The sequence below is a fragment of the Parasteatoda tepidariorum genome, chromosome 4, assembly GCF_982258835.1.
Source record: "Parasteatoda tepidariorum strain Cologne lab strain chromosome 4, Ptep-v5.0, whole genome shotgun sequence".
Classification (NCBI taxonomy): Eukaryota; Metazoa; Arthropoda; class Arachnida; order Araneae; family Theridiidae; genus Parasteatoda; species Parasteatoda tepidariorum.
The window spans coordinates 31663569-31691349 of record NC_141758.1 but is presented as its reverse complement, the minus strand read 5'-3'; the positions used below and the strand labels follow the sequence as shown (position 1 = coordinate 31691349).

The following is a 27781-nucleotide window of genomic DNA, read 5'->3' as shown; positions in this document are numbered from 1 at the left end:
CTAGAAAGAATTATTTTCAAAATCCTCATAAGTTTGAGGGTATGCCTCCGTAACCCTTTGGGGACGGGTGATTCAGAAAAGCATTCGTACAAAATCCGAATCAGGATGTAATTAAATAAAAAACGGTAACTTAAATGTAGTCGTTGCTAATTTGACAGACTTGCTTTGCTTTTACTTTAATTATTGTTAGTTTAATCATATATATAATCAATGTTAATTCAAAGTATAACTAAATAGTTTTATTTTAGTAATGGTGAATTAAATAAATCAAACAATTATAACTCCGCCCACAAATAAACTGCAAAAGAATTACTTTGATTACCAGTTTTATCTTTTTACCCTTTTTGATACGTTTTTATGCTGGCACGTATTTGTGACAGCACGAAAGGGTTAAAAGTCAAAAAACTGAATTTTTTTAAATATATGATAAAATGTATAGTTATTATAATTTACGCAATACAATTTTGTTAAGATGTCAATCGTAAAAAATGAACGATTACCTGGATTCAAAAATTTAACACTGGGGAACAATTTTTTTTCTCTATTGCATGAAATTTTTCAACTGATCTTAAATATTATAGCGTCATTGTTTTCAAATCAGTAATTGTTTTTTTTTTCTACACGTTTTTGTTTTTGTTAGTGACATTTCCTAGTTACTTAGTGACATTTCCTAACCATGATTGTTTTAAAATTCAGTCCAGGGAACACTAAGTATACCCACTTCTTTACTACGTAGGTATTGATATATTTCAGTTTATTATACGATACATCTAAATCTTATATTTTTTGCTTTAAATGCTTTCGGACATTCAGACAAGGGAATATGTTTGTATATAAACCTATACGTTTTCTATTAACCTGTGCATTCAAACAAAAAATAAAAATTTCACTTTGAAAAAAATATATAAATTTTGAACAATTTTTATATCCTCACTTCTCTAATTAGGTAAAATCAAGTACTTGTATAAATTCCAAAAAGTATTTGGTTCCTGCGAAATGAGAAAAAAGAAATACCTTATAAAAATTGTTAAAAATAGTTGTCAACCATATAAAAATTGTTGGCACTTTAGATTTTGATGTAGAAAAATACGTAGATTAATACAATATAAAAAAAATGTATACCTCATAATTCAAAATTTTTTCATCCACAATGAAATTAAATAATAATAAATAATTATTAAAAATTTTTTTTTGCATGAAATTATCTTTGGGTAAATGGGTTTTATAAGTGAGTGTAATTTTTTTAAGTTGCCTTATTAGTTTTAAAAATATGACTAAAAACGCAAAAAGTAAAATTAACATTAAGGGGTCCGAACTTTGGATCGCTCTCCTGACCGAACTATGGGGACCGTATTTCCCAGATTGCGGCTACTCCCTATATTTAGAAGGTTAAGAATCCAAGTATGTTTTAAAAAATATATATGTTTATTCAGAGAAAGTACGTTTTTGTTTCTTATTTCGTAACTTAATTAATAGTTAGCACTAATTAATTAGCATATTTGAGGTCACCCCCAGGAATCATTAAGATTGATACTTAGTTCGTGAAAATCCGACCATTAGAACGAAAGTTATTCAGGGTGATTCTTTTTTTCTTTTGAGGACTGTACGCCCTTATGCTAGTGCAATTATGGCCTCAGACACCCAGATAATAAATTTATATCTATATCAATGGAATTGAAACATTTTATTGAAAAAAGAATTATATTTTAGTCTGAATTAGCGCATTTGCAGTAGTTTTCTAAAACAAATCGGTAGCCATATTAAAAATTATTAACTTAGATTAAGCTTAGTTCCTTAAATTTTATTAATTAAAACATTTACACACGTAAACAACAATTTTAAATCAATTGAAATTGTATTTGAAAGTATTTTACAACTCTAGTTTAAACACAACAGAATTAGTATTAGCATTTGCACTTTCAATTGATTCGGCATGCTTGAAATAGTTGCTGAAGAGAAGTATTCCAAGTATTTCTAGTCAAACAAATTTATCAATACCGAGGCGAGGTGGATACAGTTAAATTGCGCCCCCAAACGTTTATTATCACTTGCGCTGTTAGTGAAAGTTGAAGTTAATGGCTGATGAGAAAGTGTAATTGTTAGTGCCACGACAGGCTCTTTTATCTTAATTAGCTTGCTATTGTTAACTCAAAATTAGAAAAAAAATGGCGCATTATATTTAAAACAACGTTCCACTAGTTTTTTTATGTTCTGAAAGATGCAAGAAATTTAAAGCATCGTTAAAAAGCCTTTGCTCATTTATATATATTTTAGTTCAATAGCTCACTTATTTAAATAAATTTCAAGCTCTTGCGTAAAATTACACACATGAAATATTGAAGTATTTTTATATTTGTATTCTAGAACTTATTTTTAACTTCAGTAATTTGAAGTTTAGATAGTTTCGTTATTTACTTTTAGTTTCAGTTTGAAAGTTAAGTTTAGAAACTTTAATACCAAAAAATATTATTTCGTCATCATAAATATTTCATGACTACGCCACGTTTCCTTCCTAATTCCGCGAACAGTGTTCCCTGTATCCTCAAAGAATCTTTAATTAAATTACCAGTCTTTATCATTAAAAAAAAGTTGTAATAATTGAAAAATGAATAGAAGTTCATTAATGCAAATTAAATTTTCTTTAATTATTAAGCTTAATTTATATCCATTTAAGTATTTTTAATCCATGAATAAATAATAAAAAAAACAATAATTTTAGTATTTCTCATTTTAAAACAAAACTGTTTCATAATCTATTCTAATTCTAAACTATTGGGACCAGATTTCAGCTTTTGGGGATCCGAATCCGTCTAAAAAAAGCAATGTTTTCTCAAAGAAAGCATGTTTTTGTGTCTGATTTCATAACTTAAAATATCGTATGCACTAATTAATTAGCATATTTGAGAATAGCCCCTCAAACTTTTAAACTTGAGTCCTTAAACGTGAAAATCCGATCATTAAATCGAAAGTTATTCAGGGTGGTCCGTTTTATATTTAGTGCACTGTACCGATATAATTTAACTAGTTTCAGATATTTTTTGTATTAAAACTAATAAAAATAGTTTCATATTGTCTTGGATATACCTTTAGAAATAGCAATATTACATAACATTTCAATCACTATTACAGGGTCCATGAGCACCTGGAAAAATTAAAAAGTGGTAGAAATATTAATTTTTTATTACTTTATTACTTTTATTTAGCATTTCATTTTCTCTAAGTAAACATGTACATAGTTCCGAAGTTGGCAGACATAAATCTTATTTAGATAGTGAAAACTAATATTAAGAAATTTTCAGCTTCGAATAAATTAATTTAAAAAAATTTATTAATATTAATAACTACCAAATTCTAGCGAATTTAAACGATATATGACGGTGAAACTTCAACTAATGTTGAGTTTTCACTGGCTCTGGATCATTTTTATGACGATTTTCAGACAAGCGTGACTAGTTAAAAGTCAGTTCGTTACAAACTGAGGTTGCTAAAATTTTATTTATTGAATATACGCATAAGTATATATGCATATTTAATTTGGCTTTTCAAACAAAATTATATTCGTTGAAAAAAATCAAATTGCTCCATGAAAATAAGCAGATACTATATACTAAAATCATTAAAAAAATTTCCCTAATAAAATAATTGATGTCAAATATAAATATAGCCCCAAAAGTTTTCTGAATTATGTCTTCACAAATATTCTAAAAACATAAAAATTAATCAAAGTAACAAAAACTGGGAACGAGAAGTTTTAAGGCTCATTTTCTTAAATTCACTAAATTGTCACTTACCTGGTTCTTCCACTAGCTCTTCATTTGTCTTATTACTTCAGTTAATACATTAACAAATTAATCTCATCATACTAGTAATGGTTAAAAAGAAGATAAAAATCTATTACTATTACTAGTATGCGGAACTCATATTTTTGCACTTTCAGTTTTTCTTGAAGTATGGTTATTTATTTATAAGAAATGAAACAAAATATTTATAATTTTTAATTTTTTCAGCGAAGTATTTTACATGTTTCATTGATCTAAGAATGGAGAGAGAAAAATATCAGCACTGTTTCTGATTAAAGAAAGATAAAAATTTCAGGAATAGTGAAGTGCAACTTTGTCTTCATTAACCGTTTATTCTGAGGACTTTATTACATAAGCTAGTATCCAAATTAGACGCATGATTATTATTAATGAATAGTTCACTCATCAGATGAAGAATAAATTAATTAATGTGCACTTCAGTAAAGCATGGTTAGTAACTTGTCGTTAATATTTATGCCGACTGAATAACTGAGTAGTTTGTTACCTTATGTTGCTCGTGCTATAAAATGTATAATAAAAAATGAAATTAATAACCAAATGTTTCGGTAAGGAAAAAAGTGAACTTATAAGAAAGGAGGTACATAATTCTATGCTTAGAAACAATATATATTATATTTAGAATGGTTATCTACTAGTTTAGAACGGTTATCTAGGGTTTATACAAATTATTTTGGACAAATTAATTTATGAAAAAAATTAATTTTTAATTAATTTTTAATAATTAATTTATGAAAAATATTTATTTATTAATTATTAAAAAATTATTACATTACTAATGTTAAAAAAGTCAAACAGTGGAGACTCAGAGGGAGCGACCGCTTAACTCCAAAGAAGGTGACTTAAGTTCGAAACTCAGCAATAGTTGGTCGATTCTAATTCCGCTCCGAGCTCTCACCGATCTCAGTGCTGATGTAAAATATTCTCAGTGATAATGGGTTAGAATTCGCTCTTGATCGGGCAAACCTTAGGAGATTTTCTTCTCTTTATAGCGTAAAATAATATCAGTGGTAAATGGATTGTCGGTTTTTCTTTGTGATAGTGTTAGCCTTAGGAAATTTTCCACTCCATGTAAAATATTCTCAGTGATAGACGGATGGTGTGTTAGAATTCCTTTGTGATCGAGCTATCCTTGGGAGGTTTTCCTCCCCATGTAACGTAAAATATTCTCTCCCATAGACGGATCTTGAGTTAGAATTCCTTTGTGATCGAGCTATCTTTGGGAGGTTTTCCTCCCCATGTAACGTAAAATATTCTCTGCCATAGACGGATCTTGAGTTAGAATTCCTTTGTGATCGAGCTATCTTTGGGAGGTTTTCCTCCCCATCTAACGTAAAATATTCTCTGCCATAGACGGATCTTGAGTTAGAATTCCTTTGTGATCGAGCTATCTTTGGGAGGTTTTCCTCCCCATGTAACGTAAAATATTCTCTGCCATAGACGGATCTTGAATTAGAATTCCTTTGTGATCGAGCTATCTTTGGGAGGTTTTCTTCCCCATGTAACGTAAAATATTCTCTGCCATAGACGGATCTTGAGTTAGAATTCCTTTGTGATCGAGCTATCTATGGGAGGTTTTCTTCCCCATGTAACGTAAAATATTCTCTGCCATAGACGGATATTGAGTTAGAATTCCTTTGTGATCGAGCTATCTATGGGAGGTTTTCCTCCCCATGTAACGTAAAATATTCTCTGCCATAGACGGATCTTGAGTTAGAATTCCTTTGTGATCGAGCTATCTATGGGAGGTTTTCCTCTCCGTGTAAAGTAAAATTTTCTGAGTGACATCGTAGGTTAGAATTCGTTTATGATTGGGCTAATATTCGGTGGTTTTCTTCTCCGTGTACCGTAAGATATTCTCACAGGTAGACGGATTGTAGGAATTCCTTTTTTGATCGAACTAACCTTGGAAGGTTGTACTCTCCTTATAACGTAAAATATCATCAATGATAGAGGGATCGTGCGTTATAATTTTCCTTGTGATCAGGATAACCTTGAAAGGTTTTCCATTCCATGTAACGTAAAATATTCTCAATGATAGACGGGTTGTGGGTAAGAATTCCTTTGTGGTCGTGTTAACATTGGGAGGTTTTGCACTCCATGTAATGTAAAATATTCTCTGTGAACGTATCGTGGGTTAAAATTCTTTAGTCAATGAGCTGACGTTTGAAGGTTTTCTACTCCATGTAAAGTAGTATATTCTCAGTGATAGACGGATCATAAGAAAGAATTCTTATATGCTCAGGCTAATCGTGGCAGGTTTTCCTCTCCGTGTACCTCTAAATTTTTATCAAAAAGTCTTCTGCGAAGGCTAGTTTATACCAATGCTTGATACAAAAGTGACCTTGTTTTCTGGGTTAGATTTAGAATTACAAGGCTACGAATTTAAACATTGGTAGTCATAACCCCATAAATGTGTCGACTGTTCAACGCCGGTAATTAAGTAAAACAAAATGTTAAACTGGGCTGTAACCTGTGCAAAAAAGAGAAATAGCTAGTAAAAAACTACTCTATTCTTTCCTTTTTTAGGAAAAGTAAATTATCTACAACTACCACTTCTTTTTTTATCATTATTAATTACATTTAGTAAGAAAAAATCTGTAATGAAATCATTTGTTATAATTAAGAGATGTCACCTTGCTCCGCACAGCAAATTAATATTTTAAAGTGGTAGTTTATCAATTGTGATTCTTGGTTTAATAAATTTAATTTAGTAGATTTTAATCCACCACTATTTCTAAAAAATTCGTAGGCTAATATGATTTACCACTTTAGAAACATAAATCATGCCAGACAATTTAAAAAGCAATAAAAAAATTGTCAAATAATTGCAAAATTTAGCTTGTAGTTATTTACCGTTTTTTATATTATTTTGGCGCTTTCGGAGAAGTTGGCATCTCTGATAATTGCATACCTGCCAACTTTTAATCCTCTCCATTATCATTTTTCCCAGTGGTATTAAAATGGAATTAAAATTTTAAGCAAAAAATAATGTTGTATTTGAATAAACTTAAGCTGACAACCATGATTGAAACACACATTAATATATGTGCTTAATTTTTTTAAGAATAGTGGTGATCAAAATCATTTAAAAATTAAGTTTATAAAAGAAAAAAATAGCATATATTTACTACCACTTTAAATATGAAAATGAAATTTTACTCCAAATGCGCAAAAATTGGCAGGTATGTAATTGTTAATAACTCGTATTTGTTCCAGAGATTTTGTCTCTCCCTAAAACAAACTTGAAATGGATTAGTTTAACAATCATTTTTTTTTCTGGGTAGGCTACAGCTCTGGTATATTCTATATTTTATAGGGATTGCCATTTCTCTCCATAGAAACTTATGGACACAAAACAGTTTACTCATATGCTTTCTGAAATCCCTGGAAAATAAATGAACAAAAAATTTAGTTGTACTTCAATATGACTTGAAGTTGGTTAATTCAGACACATAATATGTGATGAAACTAAATCGTAGTTACTTCTGATAGCTAAGAAGAAAAATGGTTTCGAATACATCTTGCCCCAGTAAATTTCCTAAACCGCTTCGCTGACCATTATGTCACACTTCAGGCTTTAGTTGGTCACTTAATAACATCACCCACCACGTGACGATTTATTTATTTATTCGTTAGACTCTTATTTAACGCTAGAATGGGTATTGTAAGAATAGCGACGATAGAAAGTGACATCGATAAAAAAAAATGATAGGGTTTTTGGGAGACAACGATATGCCACTTTTTCCAGACTTCTAAGATCCTGAAAAAAATAGGACTCTTTTTTTCTTTAACTTTTATTAACACGTTGAATGTCATAGGGGTCACCGGTGACCGGCTCTGAGTCTGTTCATAGCTCCACGGGGGTCACCGGTGACCGGCGAAGCCAAGATTATTAGAAACACATAATTCGAGTAAATTTTTTAATTATCGTTATTAAAATCGTTTGAAGAAATTTATGCAATATAGAACACACAAAAATAGTTTTATTTATATACACAGAGATGCCACCGGGCAGCGAATAAATATTTCCAAGTGGTAGTTTATTAATTGTGATTCTTGATTTAATAAATTCAATTTAGTTGATTTTTATCTACCGCTATTTCTAGACAATTCGTAGGCTTATAAAATTCACCACATTTTAACAGCTATGCATACCTGCCAACTTTCACTCTTTCCGAGAATGGATTTTTAGAGTATATATACAGAGATGCCAACTGCTCCGGACGCGCCTAAATAATTTAAAAAACGGTAAATAATTACAAATTAAATTTAACAATATTTGACTAATTTTGCTTACTTTTTAAAAGACATAGCATGACTTAAGTATTCTAATTTGGTCAATTTTATAACCCAATGAATTATTTAGAAATAGTGGTGGATAAAAATCTACTAAATTGAATTTATTAAACCAAGAATCACAATTGACAAACTACCACTTTAAAATATCTATTTGCTGTCCGGAGCAAATTGGCATCTCTGGCCACTGCCCGGTATACATTTGCCCGGTATACCCTACACTGATGTTTTTTTAAGGTTAAGTGTCACTGCCCGGTATACCCTACACTGATGTTTCTTTAAGGTTAAGTGTCACTGCCCGGTATACCCTACACTGATGTTTTTTTAAGGTTAAGCGTCACTGCCCAGTATACCCTACACTGATGTTTTTTTAAGGTTAAGTGCCACTGCCCGGTATACAATTGTGCGGTATACCCTATACTGATGTTTTCTTAAGGTCTAATGCCATTGTCCGGTATATATTTGCCTGATACTCCAAACACTGATGTTTCTTCTAATCTATCGTCTGTAAGTATTAACATATAGAATAAATATAAATATATCAAATAAATATGATAATATTAACGAATAAATTAATATAAAATTGGATATAGCAAATATTTCGGACATTCACCAAAGCGACTATGTTATTGTTGACATTCACCGGTAGGAGTCAGAAATAAGGGTATTTAGCAAATATTTCGGACATACACCAAGCAACATACACGTCACCGGTGACTGTCGACATTCTCCAGATTTCGGTGTTTCACCGTAACATATTTAGAAAAATACACTTTTCTCCCTTTCTTTCATGGTGAGGCTTTTGAAATTATGTAAGCGTTAGATTTTAGTTGTCTATACTTTATGATATATTTCGTAAAGAGCATCGTAGCTGACAGTAGAAAATTCATTTTTCAGTTAGTATCATTTATAAAATCCATTTTGCAATTAAAAGGAAATAAAATTCAGCAATTTTCCCCACTTTTTAATAATGCCTAATCAGCAGTGGTAAATATGCTTACTTTAAAAAGAAAAATGATGTTAAAATAAATTTAATTACTTTGAACTTAAAAGCAAAAGGAATATTTCAATACCAAAATATATTTTTACTTTCTCTAACTAAAAATAAATAGCTCGTTAAAGAATTAAAAAAAATTCGCAAAAACAAATAAAACATTTGTTAATAAAATTGAAAATTTTGCATGGTTACCACTATTAGTTTTAAACATAAATATATAGATAATCAAAGTATTTTATGTTAGAACTATTTTTTCTTCATATTCTTGAAAACTCAAGACCAGCCAATTTTTATAAGTGGCAGCAGTTCTAAATATGAATATATCAGAGGTTGCTGTAAAAGTACAGAGATGCCAACTTGCACCGCTTTGTAAAAAATATTTTCTAGTGGAACTAGAAAACTTAAGTTATTTTTAATTTCGTGTTTTTCATTTTAAGTAATTTTTCCACCACTATGTATCAAAAATTTGAAAAATATGAAATGCACCTTAAGTGAAATTTTCTCGTGGTTACTCTTATAAAGTTGGGGTGTAATTATCCTAATTCTACAAATTTACAATTTAATTCGATACCAATTTTTTAAAACTTTAGCAAAGAGCGGAGCAGTTAACATTCCTGAAAGCATAGTGCAGGGATGGCGAACCAATGGCACGCGTGCCATTTATGGCACGTGGCACAATATTCTGGGCACGCCACCGATCACAAAGTTTACTATAAAGCGTATTAACAATTAAATTGAAATTCACAAAAAACAAAAACGAAAAAACAATTATTAACAAAAAAATTTACAATTAATTCCAAAAAACAATTAATAACCATAAAAAACAAGGATTAGCAAAACAAGCTAACAATAAATAACTAGCAAAAAAAATTTAACAGTCCTGCTTAAACTAACATCTTACATCCTAATATAAGTTATTTGTCATCTAATCTGCAACGACAGAGGTCACACTGATGTTACTTTGAGTTGAATTACGCGTACAACTGAGACATTGCAAAAAAAATTTTTCATAGTAAATAAAGAGTTTTGAGTTGATAGTATTTAGTATTATTATTTTCCCAATAATCACAAAGTCAAAATGATTTGACGGCACGTCTATGACCTCATTAAACAATTTTTTGAAAAGAATGACACGTTGGTGCATAAAGGTTCGCCACCCCTGGCATAGTGTTTCTTTTCAGTAGAGTTTTAAAAGCTGAAGTGGTAGGTAGCAAAAAAAAATATACATTTTTTAGAAACAAACATTACCACTTTTTTTTAATACAGCAGTTTTTCTTACATATGAATATTTCAGATACTTGGCTAATACACACAGAAATGTTACTGGCGACTAGTAATGCAAGAAGTGGTAGAAACTCAATTCATTTTTATTTATTTATAATTTCTTTAATTATTCAATTGAAACTATCGTTACATTTCGAATATTTTAACCCGAAACATTCTTTGCATTTACTTTCAATAGTAAACTGGAGGGGGAAAAAATACTAGAAAAAGTTGCTTATTTTAATTTTTATTTTTTTTTAAGGAAAATTTTGAATTTCACTAATTACTACACTTTGTAATTTTAGTCGACCGTAGCAACCTTGTACACAAACACATGAAGCTAGACAAATTCAGTCATTACAATGGAACGCTGAATACATCATTTTATAGAAAGTCTCTGCTAACTTCACTATATTTCAACAAGAACTAATCGACGCCAAATATAATCCAGTCACTTCTTTCTTTCAGTACTATCTGCAAACACAAAAGACTTAAGCATGATAGTACAAGCAGCCTGCTGTCTACAACCAACGCCTTCTATAATTGAAAGCCTCCATGCTGTTTCTTATAGATAGTCCGATCAGACCCAGGGCTTTAGCCCTGCATCAGACCACTATTAAGGTAAACTTGTTTACGAAAGAGCCATTTAATAGAATATCTAGTAAAAATAAGAAAGTAATAGCAAATATGCGCCTAAAAATTTGTTTAATTTATGAATATAATTGACCACCTCATAGATTTCCCCACCTTCACCAACTATATATATATATATATAGTTGGCTGAAAGATTTTTAGAATTGGAGTCATTTACACCCATGCAAAGTTTCGAATCGGTTAAACGAACGTTGAAAGTTAGTAAGTTCTTTCTAGCTTCAATACCAGCAAATTTTGAAATCATTCTATAGGATTGTGTAGTTTGTGTAAAAAAGAATTTTTAATTATCGTGGTATTGAAAAAGGAAGTCACTTGAACTATGCCCTCCTACGCTCATTTTGTAAGATTAAATTTTTGCATGGGTAAAATGAGCACCATTTCTAAAAGTTTCAAGCATTGGTGCAGAGAGCGGGTGGCAGAGGGGCAATCTGCCCCTCCATAGTTATAAAAGAATACTCTCGTCAGCCTGTAGACAGATAAACACTTTGATTTTTTTCAGCCAACCTTTGTTTCAATTGTGCTTTTGCTTTGCTTAACCAAAAATATAACTTTTTTTGTTTATTTGTATGCATAGTTTTCTGTTTATATATTGATGCATTATATTCGCACAAAAATGTTCAAAGTTCCAAGAGATTACAAGGAGAAAACTCGTAAGTTTCAAACCAAATAGTTTTTATTATCAATGATCAAATATAGTTTAAAATGAATTATAAAATATACTAATAAAATATAAAACAGAAAAAAAATTTAAAATCTCAGAAGGAAATTAAATTGACCATTAGTTAGGTTTAAAGTGAATTTAAGTCGGATGATTTTTCATTTCGCTCCTCCAAAATCTACCGTTCGCTACAGACCTGGCTTCAAATATGATCTTTCAAATTGTGCCAACAGTTTTGCCAAGAAAAATCTTTCAAAACATTTGCTACCAAATGAAAAATTGTCAAGACAGAATTAGTATCGAAGTTTTACCATTATTATTATTTTGAACAAACCTTGTATATCAAAGATATGTAAGCTACTTCGATTGGCAGACACTAGACTTTTTTTTTTCTCTCCCTGCCCCCAGCCAACGCCTCCTATAGCTGAAAGCCTCCACACGGTCTTTTTTAGGTAGTCCGATCAGACCATTATGAAGGTAAACCAATTAGTTAAAGAACCATTTAATATGAAATCTATTAAAAATTAGAAAGTGGTAGCAAATATATGTCTAAAAATTTGCTTAATTTATGAATATAATTGGTTTGTTTTACTTACTTGTCAATCATTCATGCCTGCCAACTTTCACTCTTTCTGAGAATGAATTTTCCAAGTGGTAGTAAAATAATTACCGAAAAACAATCTTACCCAAAAATACATTTATATTTTGACTAGGTTAAAATTCGCTATCGTCAAGATTAGTATGCTTTTATATATTTGTTGTAATTATTTATATGTGGTGGTGGTCAAACTCATTTATAATTATTATTATAATTCAAAAATTTTAATGGCATGACATGAGTTTCGGTACCACTTTAAATACAAAATTAAAATCTTCCGGGAAAACCGGAAAAGTTGGCAATTATGCAGATTCAATTCTCAAATATATATGATAAATTTTTCTCAAGTACCTTTAAAATAGCATTTGGGTTCATGCGCACAAGCGGTTCACTTTTTAGATAATCTGCGCAAACTACTTATAAGAAACCGTGTGGAGGCTTTCTGATGTAGGAGATGATGCCCCAGCTCCATCAATTCCTCTATTTATTTCAACGGGCAGCTCTAGTAACAACAATTTTTCTCTAAAAAGTTGAGAAGCAAAATAATTAATATATTATAAATTTATCTTTATTCTTAATGTAAATAGATACTTCTTTAAGCCTTTGTTCTTCTTACTAGTTTTTTTAATAGAATAAAGTAGCAGTTGCTTAAGGTGAAGAATGAGTACTTATAAATGTAGGTCTATAAAGGTATCTATAGGTATAAAAATGTATTAACTTAACTTATCTTTACCCCGCCCAATAGGGGCCATGCCAGGAATACTGAAGTCTCGAAACAGGCATCTGTGTCCCATCAGTACAAGAATACAAATAGATCGTGATGAACAAAGGAGGTTCCTTGAAATGAAGCAACCCCTGAGAGTGACTCTGGGTTGTACGGGAGTAAATGTACAGATGCAAAGATGACAGATTGTAATGACAAAGATTTACAGAGCTCCAAATAATAACTGAAGATTGTTCCGAAATATAAATTTACAGGTGTTACAAGCCCTATAGGACAGAACAATTTATTTGGAACATAATATGAACATGAATTGTAAATTAAGGTGTCCAGATGCAAAGATGAAACATAACATCACGTCTACATCATTAACAAAGCTGTTAAAGAGTTAGTAAAGTTCCCAAAGCAGCAAGGAAAAAAATTAAATATGACTGTCTTTTACACAGCATAGAAATTGTAATTGAGAAAGTTCTCGGAATAAAAGTACAGATGTAAATATGTGATACTTACAGAGTTTCGGGCTAAAATTAAGGAATGTTCCGTAATATAAATTTACAGATGCAAAAGTATGTTGTGAATGTCAGTGTACAGGAGTCAAAAGTTCTAAGTAAATGAGACATTCTTGAAAAACTATAGTCACTGATAAATGTTTCACAGAAGTAAAGATGAATCAAATCATATAAAAGAAATTTTGTAAAGGCATAGTGCATGCATTTGTAAAGACAAAGATAGTTCAAGGCACAGAGCACATGAATTGATCCCTAATAAATGTCTTTGTAAACAATTTCACTGAGTTTCAAAATATAAGATACATTATTGGGAAAGAAGAGAGTAGAATGGAGAAAGGTTCTAGGAAAGACTCTGGCTCACAAAGGTCTGTCATGCCAATAGAAGATGAAGAAGCATTAATGTAAAAGTTCAGATGTAATGATGAATCTTTTGATCTATCCCCTTTAGTATCTGAATCAGTTTGAAGGCTCAAGTCTCACCTCAATAAAAGTTTCAATAAATAAATATCAGGTAGGCTGTACCTTAAAATGAAAGATGTGTAAATATTTGTGAATAGGTTATTGAACTTTCCATATCATTTCTCAAAAACAAAACTTGCCTTCAAAACCAAAGATTTTGAATTGAGTGTAATAAAGTTTAAAAAGTATTTATTTAAAAAAAAAACGAATAAAATAAATAAATAAACAATATGCCTTTATCATTATAATTTAATGCATTTGAATACTAATTACAAATTATTAGAAAATATGCATCAACTCATTAAAATACAAAAATAATTTATTAAAATAAAATTCATAACAAATATATCACATAATTGTTTATTTGTTATTTCTTAGTACACCTATTAGTTCTTGCATGAGTTGTGTTTGTTTAGTAGCTTCTGCAGCTTGAGCTTCCATTGCAGATGCTATTCTTTCTAACACAATACAATTTCTTTCAGCAATATTTACAAATGATTCTGCTGCTTTTTCGGCTGTCATATACTTGCTTGTGAATCTGTATCGTTGCCTTTTTTTAGCTAAAGGAAAGAAAATTTAAAGGAAGATGTTACAATGAAGTATTGTATTAAGAGCTAAATCAATATTTGATGAGTATAAATGCTCTCCTCATTATTTTCAATATAATTTATGCCTTTTTTAGGTGGGTCATCCATTACATTTATATCTCACTGCCTGAGAAAAGAAACCTGGAAAAATTAACTGCAAAAGATAAAACAATATTTAAGCATCCACCATAAGAATCCCTGAGATTGTAACCCCTGTCATACGAAAAGTTTCATAGATGTTTGCGATTTGGGAATGCAGTTAGCATGTCACAATTGCATGAAAATTTTTTAATGGGGAAAGTGTTGACAAGAAAGAAATTTGAAGTGCAAGAACAGGTGGAGAAGTTGCAACTTTAAATGCAAGAATTGGTGGAGAGGTTGCTACTTCAGGTGCAAGTGAAAAAGGTGCAATAACAAGTGTGTTGTTCCATGATCCATATGGCAAATTTCACAAAAAAATATTTTGTATAAGTTTTACTGGGTATTAATTGACCATCCACCCTTTAGTCCTGAACTTGGTCCCAGGGTTTCATCCGAAAAAATTTCAGTCTGGGGATTACTTTCCCAAAGGCAAAAATCTTACTGACAGCTGCGATATGCTGACTCAATTCCAAAATGACTAACTTCTATGATACTAGATTACGAAAACTTAACTTAAAGGTACGGCAAGGGTTACAACCCAGGGATTCTTGTGTTAAGATTCTGTTGTATCTTTTGCAATAAATCATTACAGGTAGTTGTTTTTTTGTTTCTTCTTGTGAGCCAAGAAAAACTGACTTTCTAATTGACAATTCAAACATCAATTCAAAAATTTCAGTTTAAAATAATTCCCTCATGGTAGGGAAAAGTGCTTTTTCTTCATGGTTGAAATAGATTGAAAAGTCGACATGCTCTGAGTGCTCGAACACGTTTCTTAACAGGATGGCATTTCTTGAATGATCAAAGAGGAAAGCAGTAAAATTTTAGGAACAAGAAAAGGAACTGATGGTAATCAAAAAAGGCAGGGAAATTATGGAAAATGAAAAGAAACCCCAATAGCCCAGGAAACAGCAGTTTTCCACCATCTCAGCTATCATGTTCCGTTGTGTTCTCCCTTCCATCTTTACAGTGTCAACTGTTCTTTTTCTTGTTTTCTATCTGTTTGTTTTCATCATTCACAGGATGTCATCCGGACAAGATGTATCATGTTTGACAAGTTCACCTTTCTTTTATTTCAATTATACTTTAAAAGATCTTGTTTATTGCAGTGTTCCCCAACCCCCTTATTGCGGACCGGTACCAGTCTGTGGATCAAATGGTACCGAGCCGCCCATTTCATTGAAACTGAATTTAAATTCCTAGGTTTATACCCCAAATTAAAAATATATGTGTTCCATTAAAATTTTATTTATTTAAAAAAAAGGAATCCTCAAACAGGGTTCTTGCTCAATTATTTCAAAAAAAATTAGGACCTTTTTAGCACTTTTTCAGGACTAAGAAAAAAAAATTAGCACTTGATGTAAAGTAAAAATAACATACTTTATCTATACATGATATTAAAAAAATACAAATAAAGTGTTTCACGATTCATGAAGTAAAAATTACATAATTAATCTATACATGATGCAAATTGCAGCTTAATTTTGTCACAATCTTTTTCCTCAATTTTCTATTTTTGACTTAAGTAATTTAATAAGTTTCTCATTTTTAGAACACACTTGCTTTTGTTTTCTGACATTAATTTTGGATTGATGCAAGCAACATTTCTAACAACAGAATAGTTTATTGGACATTTCTCTAGTAAAGTTTCTAACATTTTGGTGATAAACTTTCTGCAATCTTTCTTTATATTACTATGATCCCGGTCAGAAATAACTTTTGAGGCCAACTGCTTTAAAATTTGGTCACCTTTAAAACCTACACTGATTTTTGTCAGAGAGACATAATTCTTTTCATCACAAAAATTAAAATGGCACAGTTTCTCCAGAGAATTTAAGTTTTCTGTAGATTCTGGCTTCAGAATGTTATATAATTGCACACTATGTAATACCAAATCCTGGATATCTGCAGCAAAAAATGGTAAAAGTGGCCGATCTGCTTGATACAGTTTCAAAAAAGGTGAAACTAGCTCCGACACATTTAAGAAAAAGTTCAGCTTAACAAGAATTAATTTGCCTTTTATTGCTTCTTGTAAAGTTAAAAATGATTTACATTTCACTTTTCTAAACTTGCCAACATTTTTCACATAAGATTTCAGATCATTTCAAAGCAATATTGCTCTTTCAGCTGCAGGTGCATTTTCCAGCCAACGGTGGTTACAAAATTTTAGTGGTAATTTGTTCTCAGTTGATTGATTAATAAAATCTTCTTTTCTTGTGGGTGAATCTTTAAAAAAGATAGAAGATTGAGCTCAGGATAGAACCAATGAGCCATTCTGTTTCAGATTCACCTTTGTAGAATGCGTTATTTAAAATATGAAGACCACAACTTCCTATTGCATTGCATTGAACACCATGTTCTTTTAACAAATCTTCTTAAATATTATTATAAGACTTCCAATTGACAGCAGGACCGTCCATAGAAATCTGAAATAATTTCTTAAGGTCTACATTTTTGACTGATACATAAAAGCAGGCTAAAAGGTCATCTGCTACAGAATGGCCCAGAAAAGCTGATGTTAAGTATCGCGTCTCTACAATGTTCTTTACTGGGTTCCAAAAGTGGATATGTATATCCAACTGCTTCTGCTGTGTCGCTTTGTTCAAAGACTCATCAAAAAGCAATGTATAAAACTTGGCATTATCAATGCACTTCAGAAGTAGCATGCTAAAATGAGGTGCAAGTCCAAAATGACAGAGATATGCACACTTAGATTCACTGCAGGTAAAATGATGTAATATTGAACTGTCTGGAAACATTGTACTAAATAATTTTCCAGTGTCTTTGGAAGAATTGTAGGAGTAGTAGCTTTCTACAAGTTTTAAAGCCCATAAAATCTCAGAAGAAAGAACTTCTTTCCCCAAAGCCCAAGAATCTTCTAAAAAGATGGAGGCAGCAGGAGAGCTGAAGGCAACAGAATTTAAGGATTTAGGGAAACCGATTTAGGGAAACCAGACAACTATTTTCTCTTTCAATTACTTTTAATAAAAAAAATCAATCATCATAACTGTAACTATCATAAATAAAACATGAAAGTGCAGCGCAAAATTTACATTGGAACTAATGAAGAACAGTAACAGCAACCAAAACAAAGCAACGGAATAAACTGGACATAAGCAACACACTTCGGGTGTCATTGTCTCCGATGGAACCGTCTTACAAAGAAACAAGTTTAGGGTTCTCATTGATTTAATGTTCTAGTAAGTTAAAATGTTAAATCACTTTATGTTTATTTCTTGGTGTAACTGTATTTTATTTTGAAGGCATGCTTAAATATAATTAAGTTAAAATTAATAAATCAAAATAATCTAAAATAAAAACAATCAATGTCTCCCCCCAGGGGGCCGCTGTAAAATTGTCAAATGTTGACAGGGCTGCGGTGATAAAAAGGTTGAGGAACACTGGTTTATAGCATGGGATTATGCATTTCATAACTGTTATCCTATTTTTTATTAAAGTCATATTTATTTCATGACTAAATGTATTGCTTGAAACCTTAAAGTGTAATTAAAAGTTAAACATTAAATGCATTAAAGTGAAAATTTGTACAAACCTCTTTCTACAGTCTTTTTAGAAGTCAATGTCGCAAACTCGTTTAGTAAAGAACGAGTTGTTGTGATGAGAGGTACAGATTCAGTTGCAGCTGTTTTCTCTTCTTGAGGATCGTCTACATCTGGGGGTTCTTGTTTGACTTCATGACAAAAACAAAACAAATACATGCATAAAAAATGAATCAATTAAACATAATTTATGACATCAAGATTATAAAAATGAAAATATCTCACTCAAAGTAGGAATATCTAATGAGGTCAAAGTGATAGGTGTTTCAGGTAAAATCCTCCCAAATTCAGTTCTGGAAGCAGGCAGGGTATCAGCTGGAAATAAATTTTAAAACAATCAAATTATAGAGATAGTTTAAAATTTAAAACAACTGATACAATGTAATATTTATACAATGGAGTGCCAATTACCTGTACCAATCAGGTCAAAATCTGGTGCAGATAATAAAAAATCCAAACAATTGAACAACTTTGAAAGACAGCTATGAGAATGTTATTAAGTAACTGTGCGTCAAGAAAAGTGTGTTTTAAGACTGAGAGAAGAAATTTTAAAAAATAGTACACCTCCTCTTCTTAATTATTGGAAAAAGAAGAAATCTGTTCCCTTACTAGAAATTAAACACACCAGTTACCACCCACATTGAAACTAATGAAAGGATAATTAAGGAAGAATTAATAAAGAAAGAATAATAATAAGAGATTCTTTTAGAAATCACAGAGATATAAAATAAGCCATTTTTTATCCTCTTTCAGACATCCCAAAAACAAAAAAGCATCTTTGTGGAAAAAAACATTTTTGCAGAATGTGGGAAAAAGCACATGATCCTTGAATAATCCGGATAATTGAACAATCCAGTAAATCGGCATTCAGATAATACGCATTCTCCACTGTAATTGATTAATACTAATGTAATATAATATTAATGTAATATAATATTAGTGTAATATTTCATTAGTGTAATATAATATTAGTGTAATATAATATTATATAATTATTATAACATGTTTTTTTAAAAGAAGAACCTTACTACATTTCATTGAAAACAATGTTTAAAAATGACAAATGGTCAAAATTTTATTAAAAGTTATAACTGTTACATTATCACCTTGGTAAATCCTCATCAGTAGGATAAATGGCAAGAATGGTAAAACAGATATGATTTTATCCAACAGAGAGTATGTCACACAAAAAAGACTAATATACAGTAAAAAGGAAAACATTAAATAGACAGTAAGTGTTAGAAAATTAATGATTTCCGAACATTTCAAAAATGTGATAAGGCAGCAAGATCATAAAAAATAGAGTTTTTGTTATGATTATGGGGAAATTCTTCTAAAAATCTAGGTTAATGCATGAAATACATTTATGAATGATACTAAAAGAGGGAAAATCAAACCTATGATCTTTAGTCCAGCAATATTGCTAGTTGATAGTTTGTTGCTGGAAGTGTGTATAGGTTTTAATAAAATTTTACCATGTCTAATTTTTAAACATCTTTTCTAATAAAATTTAATACAATTTAAAAAAAATTTTTATCATGACCTCCCTAAAAGTTTTGAAAATTACAAATCTTTTATGTAAAACCAACAAGTTAGTTATTTATGTATTGCAGAACAGATGTCAAAAATATAAAGAAAATTTAAAAGAATAAACCTGGTGCAGTGTCTAAGCAAAAATAATGCACAAATTTTAAAAACAACTACTATTATCATTAATTTTTTTATTGTTAATAAAAGATGAAAAAAATAAAAATTTTATTATAAAATAAAAATTTGTTGCATGTTGTTTACAACTTTTAAAAACAAAATATGTTATGTTAAGTAATATATGTATTAAATATGTATTATTAAAATAAAATATGTTGTTTGAATTGATGTTTAAAATAAATAAAAATCATTTATTTTAAACATTGTTTTTAATAAAATTTAATATTATCATATAGAATTATTCTTGTAACCTTCCTATAAGCTCCAATATAAAATTGCAAATAATTTATTTAAAATCGGCAAGCTAGTTATTTATGTATTGCAGAACAGCTTTCAAAAATATAAAGAAAACTTTTTAAAAAAATAAGCTAGCTGTATTGTTCAAGCAAAAATAATGGTCAAATTCTAAAAAACAGCCACCAGTATCATCAGTTTTTTTTATTTTTAATAAAAAATATTTATTATAAAAATAAAATATGTTGTTATGTTAACTAATATATGCATTAAATGTGTATTATAAAAATGAAATATGCTGATCCTTAAATTAATTTTTAAAATAAATAAAAATAATTTATTTTTATTTATTTTAAAAATTATGTTATGTTAACTAATATATGCATTAAATGTGTATTATAAAAATGAAATATGCTGATCGTTAAATTGATTTTTAAAATAAATAAAAATAATTTATTTTAAACAACATTTTTAAAAAAATTTAATATTATCACAAAGAATTATTCACATAAACACTCTATAAGGTTCTATATAAAATTTCAAATATTTTATTCAAAATCAACAAGTTAGTTATTTATGTATTGCAGAACAGATATCATCAAAAATATAAAGCAAATTTTAAAAAATATGCCTGCTGTATTGTCTAAACAAAAATAATGGTCAAATTTTAAAAACAGACACAGCATCATTATCAAGTTTTTTATCCTTATTAAAAAATAAAAATAATTTACTATAAAAATTAACAGAATTTCCTAATAAAATAAAAAACATGAAATTAAAACAAACATTGTAATGTTTTTATCTAACAGCCAGAAATCCTTGTAACTTTATTGTTAAATATAAGTTAAATACTTATGATTTATTTTCTCAGAATGAAACTTTCTTCAATAGTCCTTTGAAATTTCCGTTAAAAACCCAAAATAAATTTAAAATGAACTTTAGTAATAAGGCAGCATGTGATCTTCCACTAAGTGCAATATTGCCAAATTAAAATGGTACAATATAATGAAGATATATTCAAACATTTTAAAAAATAATATCAAAATAAGAAATTTAAGCAGCTAATTTTCTTTTTCTTTTTATTTTTTCAACTTTAAACAATTCTTAGATTTGCAACATATTCAACTTAAATTAAAGAATTTCATAAAGATATCAAGAATTTGCAGATTAACTGAGTCAGTGTCATCTTCAAAATTTCTAAAAATTAAATTTCATCTTTGAGCTTGTATTTTACTGATACAGGAAAGACAGACAATGGCTGTTTCATTTAAAAATAATCAAAATTATATAAATGAACTCGATGTAAATATAACTGACTTTTTGACCAGTTGTAAACATGCAGCCAGTTTTAAAAACTAACATGCACTTACTGTGTGTTATTAATTACTATAGTAGATGTAAACTACTTACTTGGTATTATTTCCATCAAAGATTCTGAAACATTATTAGGTGTTTCAATGACAGAGACACTGCTTGATTCTGACAACAAAGAATCTGTCAATTCTTGATTTTCCAGGGACTGAATCCCATTCTGCGATAACAAAGGTAACACAAACAGATCATTAAAATTAAATTTGCAATTAAAGTATTTATTCACAGTACTATATGAGATTAACACTTACTTTAAATGCTACTTTTTAACATCAAAAAATTAACGATCAGTTAGAATCAATTAAATCTCCAATTATAAAGTTGTTGTTTCTAATGTCACTTGCCAATATCAGCAAGCCTACTTGGTGAAACCAAGCGAATTTAAGCCATCTATGGCCACACACCCCTCACGACCTATTTATAGAGCAGACACATTCATACATATATTTATTCACAGGTCGTAGTTTTGACCTGAACCAGAGAACGGCTAATTCTCCAATTCATTAGCCCCAGAGGTACGATTTGTAATGGAAACATGGAGGACTTTAGGACCTGGTAGATTTAACGTGCAACAGACACCATTTACTACAGAAGGAGTCTTCGGCCAGCAGGGAGCGAACCTATGACCGTTTGACATGAGTCCAACACCCAACCAACTGGGAAGCTATCCTAGCTTCCAATTATTAAGTTTAGTAACTTATTATAAAACAAAACAAAAAACTTAATTTTCTAATAAATTTAACTTCTACATAGCACCACCAAAATCCTGTGCATCATTTATCAACTTTGATACAGCTTCTTTCCTTTCTCAAAGACTTTCGGAATAAGTTTCTTCACTATTTTATTAAGTTTTTATGATGTTATTATATTATGTAATAATCATAATGAATTGAATCACAATAATTACACTTGCTGGGAAAAAAAATTTTACTGTAATATTACGAAAATTTAAATCTGACAAATAGAACTGAATAAAATATATACTTATTATAATGACTTATGCTTCAAAAAAAATTTTTTTGAATAATATAAAAAGGCATAATATTTTTAACAACTAGATCTTAAAGATAGATGACAATTTGGAAAACTAGACAACACCAAAATACTAATTTAACACAACAGCTAAAAAGGGTATCATTGAATTTAATATTATAAGTTTTTTAAGACATTACAGAATTTTTAAAAGTTTTTAGAGAATTTTTAAAGTTTATCTCATTGGATATAAATAACAAGTATTAGTTTCCTGAAAAATTCCACAAGAGTTGAATTAACTATTGGAACTTACTGTGACAACCACATCTGCGTCAGGAACTTCCGCAGTCTCATTTGGATTGGCTTTATTTGAAGTAGCAAGAATTTTTAAAATCCTTTCTTCTAAAGGCGTTAATTTTGTACCATGTCCATTATTTTGAATCAGTCTCACTGCCTTGATCTGTGTTTTTGTTTTCTGATCAGTCCAAGTCTACAACATCAAATAAAATTATTTTCCAACTGAAAAGTAAGTTTTTAAAGAGCAAAGTTAAAATTGCCTTCAATAAATAATGTATTTTAATAGGTGTCAAAGCATTTGTATTCAAAATTATAATTTATAAATGAAATATATATATATATATATATATATATATATATATATATATATATATATATATATATATATATATATATATATATATATATATATATATAAAAGATGAAGCTTATTCTCTTCTATATTTTAAAAAAATTACATTACAGTTTCTAAAACTGAAACTTTCAAGGTAAAAAATAAAATAAAAAATATAGTAATACAAATTTATTTATTCTAATAAAAAACCTATGTTAAATACAAAGATTTGTAACTACATTTAAAGTATGCCAGACATGAACAATTAGAAAGTTATTTGTTAAAAAAAATTTCTAACAATATTAATAAAACAATCCATTTCTAACTATTCTTCATAAAAGATAACGATTTGCAAATTAAACTGTCAAAATAGTTAATCATTGACATTCATTTCCAAAACCAATATCAAAAAGAAAACAATGAAATAAATTTAGCATTAGCCTTATGAAATTGGTTTGTTTGAGATATTAGCTATTCAGACTTAATTAATTTTCTAGGTTATAATAAAAACTATTTAAAAAACTGAGCAGAAGATAATCTTTCAATTAAAACTATTGATTGCGTTCTATTTGAACTGCAAATTCTATTTAAACTAATATTTTATCCAAAAAATTTATAATAATTAAGGAATTATTTTAAGAATGTGGTATATGTTGAAAACAATCACATTTTGTTTCTAAAATCTGCAGCATAACTTTAATCTTGTAGTACTTGAGGCAAATAGTAAACAAATCCAATGAAATCTGTTTGAGTACTGAGAGGACAGATAGTCAGTGCTGGAAGTAGCCAGCAAATGTAAACTTTTCAGAATTTCTTCAATGCTTATGTCCATCTAAAGGAAGTTGCATAACAAACTTACTAACATCAGTTCCGTTTAAAAATTAATTAATTATTAAAACAAATTTGAGCACTGAAGGACTAACAATGATTGCAAAATAAATAAGGTAAAAAAATTATTAGTCTTAATAATTGAGTATGGGTGGTTTAAAAATGAAATCTTTTTACTATATTTTATAGAAAAATGATGTTTAATATTAAAAATGGTTCAAGCATTTTGGTTTAAATCTATAATCTTTCTAAATTCCAAATAACTAAACTAAGACATATAGAAAGATTACTTATCCTCTACCTTATCAATCATAGAAATTACAGAAATTTAGTAACTAGACCACAGAACCAGTAACTAAAAGGTATAGTAACTAGACCACACATATTTTCACGGGTCTGTTCATTTTCACATTATCTAACAGCCGTTTTCGTTTTTTTTTTAAATAATAATAAAGTAAATTTAAGTAAAAAGTTATAATACAAATGTGAAATGCTCACAATTATGACAACAGCGGCAATAACACAGAATAAAAGACGAAACCATAACAGCATATCATTTCTTAACATCGATTGCTGGTCTGAGGAACCACTTACAGTTACTTAACGATACTCCAAGATAAATATTTGTGGTCCTGGACCAACAGACCTTTCTTCATTTTGAGCTCTGCTTAGTTTCCTATTCATTCATTTGAATAAGGGCATAAAAATCAACTCACATATCTTGAGACCAGATATAATTATCATAATATTTTAGATCAGATACAATGAGAAAGTCACACTTAATAAATTGACAAGTAACATAAAATTTCATCTTTTTAAAAATCGATAGGTACTAATTCAAATATCTCAATTGAATATCCAAAATATACTTTATGTTCTATTTTCAGTTTATTTGGTTTGGTACATATTTTAATATCATTAAGAAGAAGAAAAAAAACATCAATTCTATTAGTAACCTAATATAAAACACATAAAAAGTGTTCTCACTTTTTTCCATCTCTCCATTGTTTTGTTAGGACAACCTTCAACAGAATTTAGTTTATGATATAATTCCAGCCACAAAGCTTTCCTTTTCTCAGCAGGTATGTCATCCTGTTTACCTTGTGCTATAGCCAAAGCTGGATACAATTCCATGAAAGATACAAGGATTTCCAACTGTGCGGGTCTTATTCGTGCTCTTTCTTTGCTATCCATTTCAAGACTGATAAGAGCGATTTCGAAAAACAAAACAAAAAAATTTTTTAATAAATAACTACCACATTATTTTTAAACCAGAATATAATTACATACAGAGTTCTTCCTAGGGGAAAAAAGGGCAGGGTGATTCCTTTCAGAAAAGAGTACTTTGAGTTTTGAAAAGGTACTTAACACTGTTAAGATTTATCAAAAAGTGCAATACCATGTAATAACTGAATTTAATCCTAAACAATATAACCATCTCACAGTATTTTATGTGTTTATTTCAGAATGTAATTTTCACTCATTATCTAAATAAGAGAAAAATTTGTAGTTTATAAATAATAATTGTAATTTTGAATAAATGTAATTTTCACTCATTATCTAAATAAGAGAAAAATTTGTAGTTTATAAATAATAATTCAGGGCATACTAAGAGACAATCTTTGTGCACACATTTTTTTTTTAAATTCAAAACAGTAAACTTAAAAAAAAAATTTTTTTTTTTAAAAATTGATCAACAGCTTAAAATATTTTTTCTATGATTTATACTGAAAATTATTAGAAAATAAAAGTTTTAAGGTGCATTTTTAAAAAAATTATTTATTTAAAAAAAAAAATTTATTTAAACTCACTTAAAAAATTTATTAATATACCCCTTTGAAAAAAGAGAAACTTAAAAAACTTTAACCAGTTCAGAATAATCCTAACAAAGTAAATATTTGCAACAGTAATCAGAATTAAGCCTATTAACACAGATGAGTATATAGGATTTAAAGGGCAGGCAGAGCAGGCCGCCTTCTAAAAACGATTAGGGAGAACACTGATTATTATTCATGAATGCATAAATTATGTCCGAGCTTAATATAGTTACATATATCCAAATTTACTAAAAGTTAAGGAGATTTTTGGAAACAAAAATCACCTATTTCAATAACTTTTCTTTTTTCCAAACCAAACCAATAACCAAATTTTCAATAACCAAACATTTTCTTTTTTTTTTCTGAGACAAATTCTTCTCAAATTAGTTTAACCATTATATTTTCTAATAAATTAAAGACCATTGCTCAAGCTCATATTGCAACATTTATAGCAAAAATTGATCAATCAAAAAATTAATTTACAAATATTGTAGACAAGGCGCATAATTCATAAAGTGCAGAAATCCAAAAGAATGTGGAAGAAAGAAAAATGCCTTTATGAATTAAAGGTTTCTAAAAAAATTGTGCAAAAAATACATATTATTTTTGCAGAAATACAAAAATTATTCTGTATATAACTAAAGAATGTTTACAATTAGATTTAATTTTTTCATATTAAGGTAATTTAGATTTAAAGTATCTTTTTATTAGCTTGTAATCGGAACTGCATCTAGGATCTAATTAGTTACACGATTCATTCTCAAATGCAATTGAGATTAGATTCACTCAAAACTCTAAGAAATACTATTATTTCATAGCAATTATTAAAGAAAAAATATGTAATAATTCACATATAGTATTTGTTACAGCATGTATGAAGATTTATATAGAACTACTTGAAAAAACAATTAAAATTTCTTTTACACACAATGTATGAAGGAAAAACGTCTAAAAAAATAAATATTTATAAATCACATAAGGAGTTACGAATCATGTATGGCATTTGTATAAGGAAAAAAAAATGAATTAGTATTTGCAAATATTCAACCAGATTTTGAGTATTAAGTTTAAAATATTTTTATGATACGCTAACAGCGTCTGTAACAGTTAGCAGCAATGTAAATAAAAACATGTAGAATGTCATTTTAAATTATATTAAAAATTGAGCAATGAAAAAGTAAATAACTGGATATCCGTCTCCCTTTAAAATTCCCTGCAATATGAATTCCCAGACATCTTAATTTTATCATAACAGCCTCTATACTCAAAAAATGATTAAAATAAAGTTTCAAATTTTTAGCTGTTATTTCTGTTGGCTTCATAATAAATTACTAAAAAGGATTAAAATTCTGTTTCAAATGTAAATATTCAACGTATAAATAAGAGATTCTTCATAAACTCACCAAGTCTGAACACAGAGAATTCACTAGGAAGAGTTCATTTTCGAAATAAAAAAGTATGTGTTTAAGAAAAAAAATAACAGTATGTTAACTACTATAAAATTAAAATAATTTACTTCATGTGCTACCTAAAAATTAAAAATTGATAATATTTAAAACTTAAACACAGTGAATAAAAGGTTTTTCTCATTATTTTTTAAAAATTACATTGTTTCATTGAATAATTGAGTACATGATCAAAAATTTTTTACTAAACAGTATATATATATGAAATCAATGTGTCAAGTAATTGAAGAGATATGTAGATAAGAATCACTTAGTTTCTTTCCAAATTTATAATTCTATCCAATATCAGTCTTTTAGAATTTCAAAAGCATTTAATCTATAAAGATTACTCATTGGATTAAACCTTATACAAACTCAAAAAATAAAAATGTTTATTTATTAAAGTGAAATTGTGCACTTTTGTCTGCCTATTTCTTTTCTTTTGAGGGTCTAATTGATATAATGTGCAAATTAATCCCTTGGCGTCGTTTCCGGTTGCTTGTTTTTGTTAAAGT

General features: G+C 29.0%; 1 protein-coding gene across 2 annotated transcripts; it reads right to left on the bottom strand.

The window, feature by feature from the left end:
- Positions 1-14207: 14207 nt before the first annotated feature.
- LOC107453310 (uncharacterized) lies at positions 14208-27710 on the bottom strand. 2 transcript variants are annotated; one of them, XM_016070089.4, is made up of 7 exons: positions 27225-27710; positions 24992-25205; positions 22859-23035; positions 21613-21733; positions 18487-18576; positions 18255-18392; positions 14208-14536 (listed from the first exon to the last, which is right to left on the bottom strand). In XM_016070089.4, exons 2-7 carry the CDS (start codon positions 25196-25198, stop codon positions 14337-14339), a joined length of 933 nt encoding a protein of 310 aa, XP_015925575.2. In that variant the 5' UTR covers positions 25199-25205; positions 27225-27710; the 3' UTR covers positions 14208-14336. The 2 variants fall into 2 exon arrangements, with proteins under 2 accessions (XP_015925575.2, XP_042899197.2); XM_043043263.3 differs by having other exon boundaries at positions 27538-27648.
- Between the last annotated feature and the right edge of the window lie 71 nt (positions 27711-27781).

What these genes read in the sequence shown, in the direction of transcription:
- LOC107453310 (XM_016070089.4), bottom strand. Translation starts at nt 25,198, where the DNA reads ATGGATAGCAAAGAAAGAGCACGAATAAGACCCGCACAGTTGGAAATC. An exon ending in ACGCAGATGTGGTTGTCACA is followed by an intron (nt 21,734 to 22,858) that starts GTAAGTTCCAAT and finishes TTGTTATCGCAG; the next exon opens with AATGGGATTCAGTCCCTGGA. An exon ending in ATTAGATATTCCTACTTTGA is followed by an intron (nt 18,393 to 18,486) that starts GTGAGATATTTT and finishes TTTGTCATGAAG; the next exon opens with TCAAACAAGAACCCCCAGAT.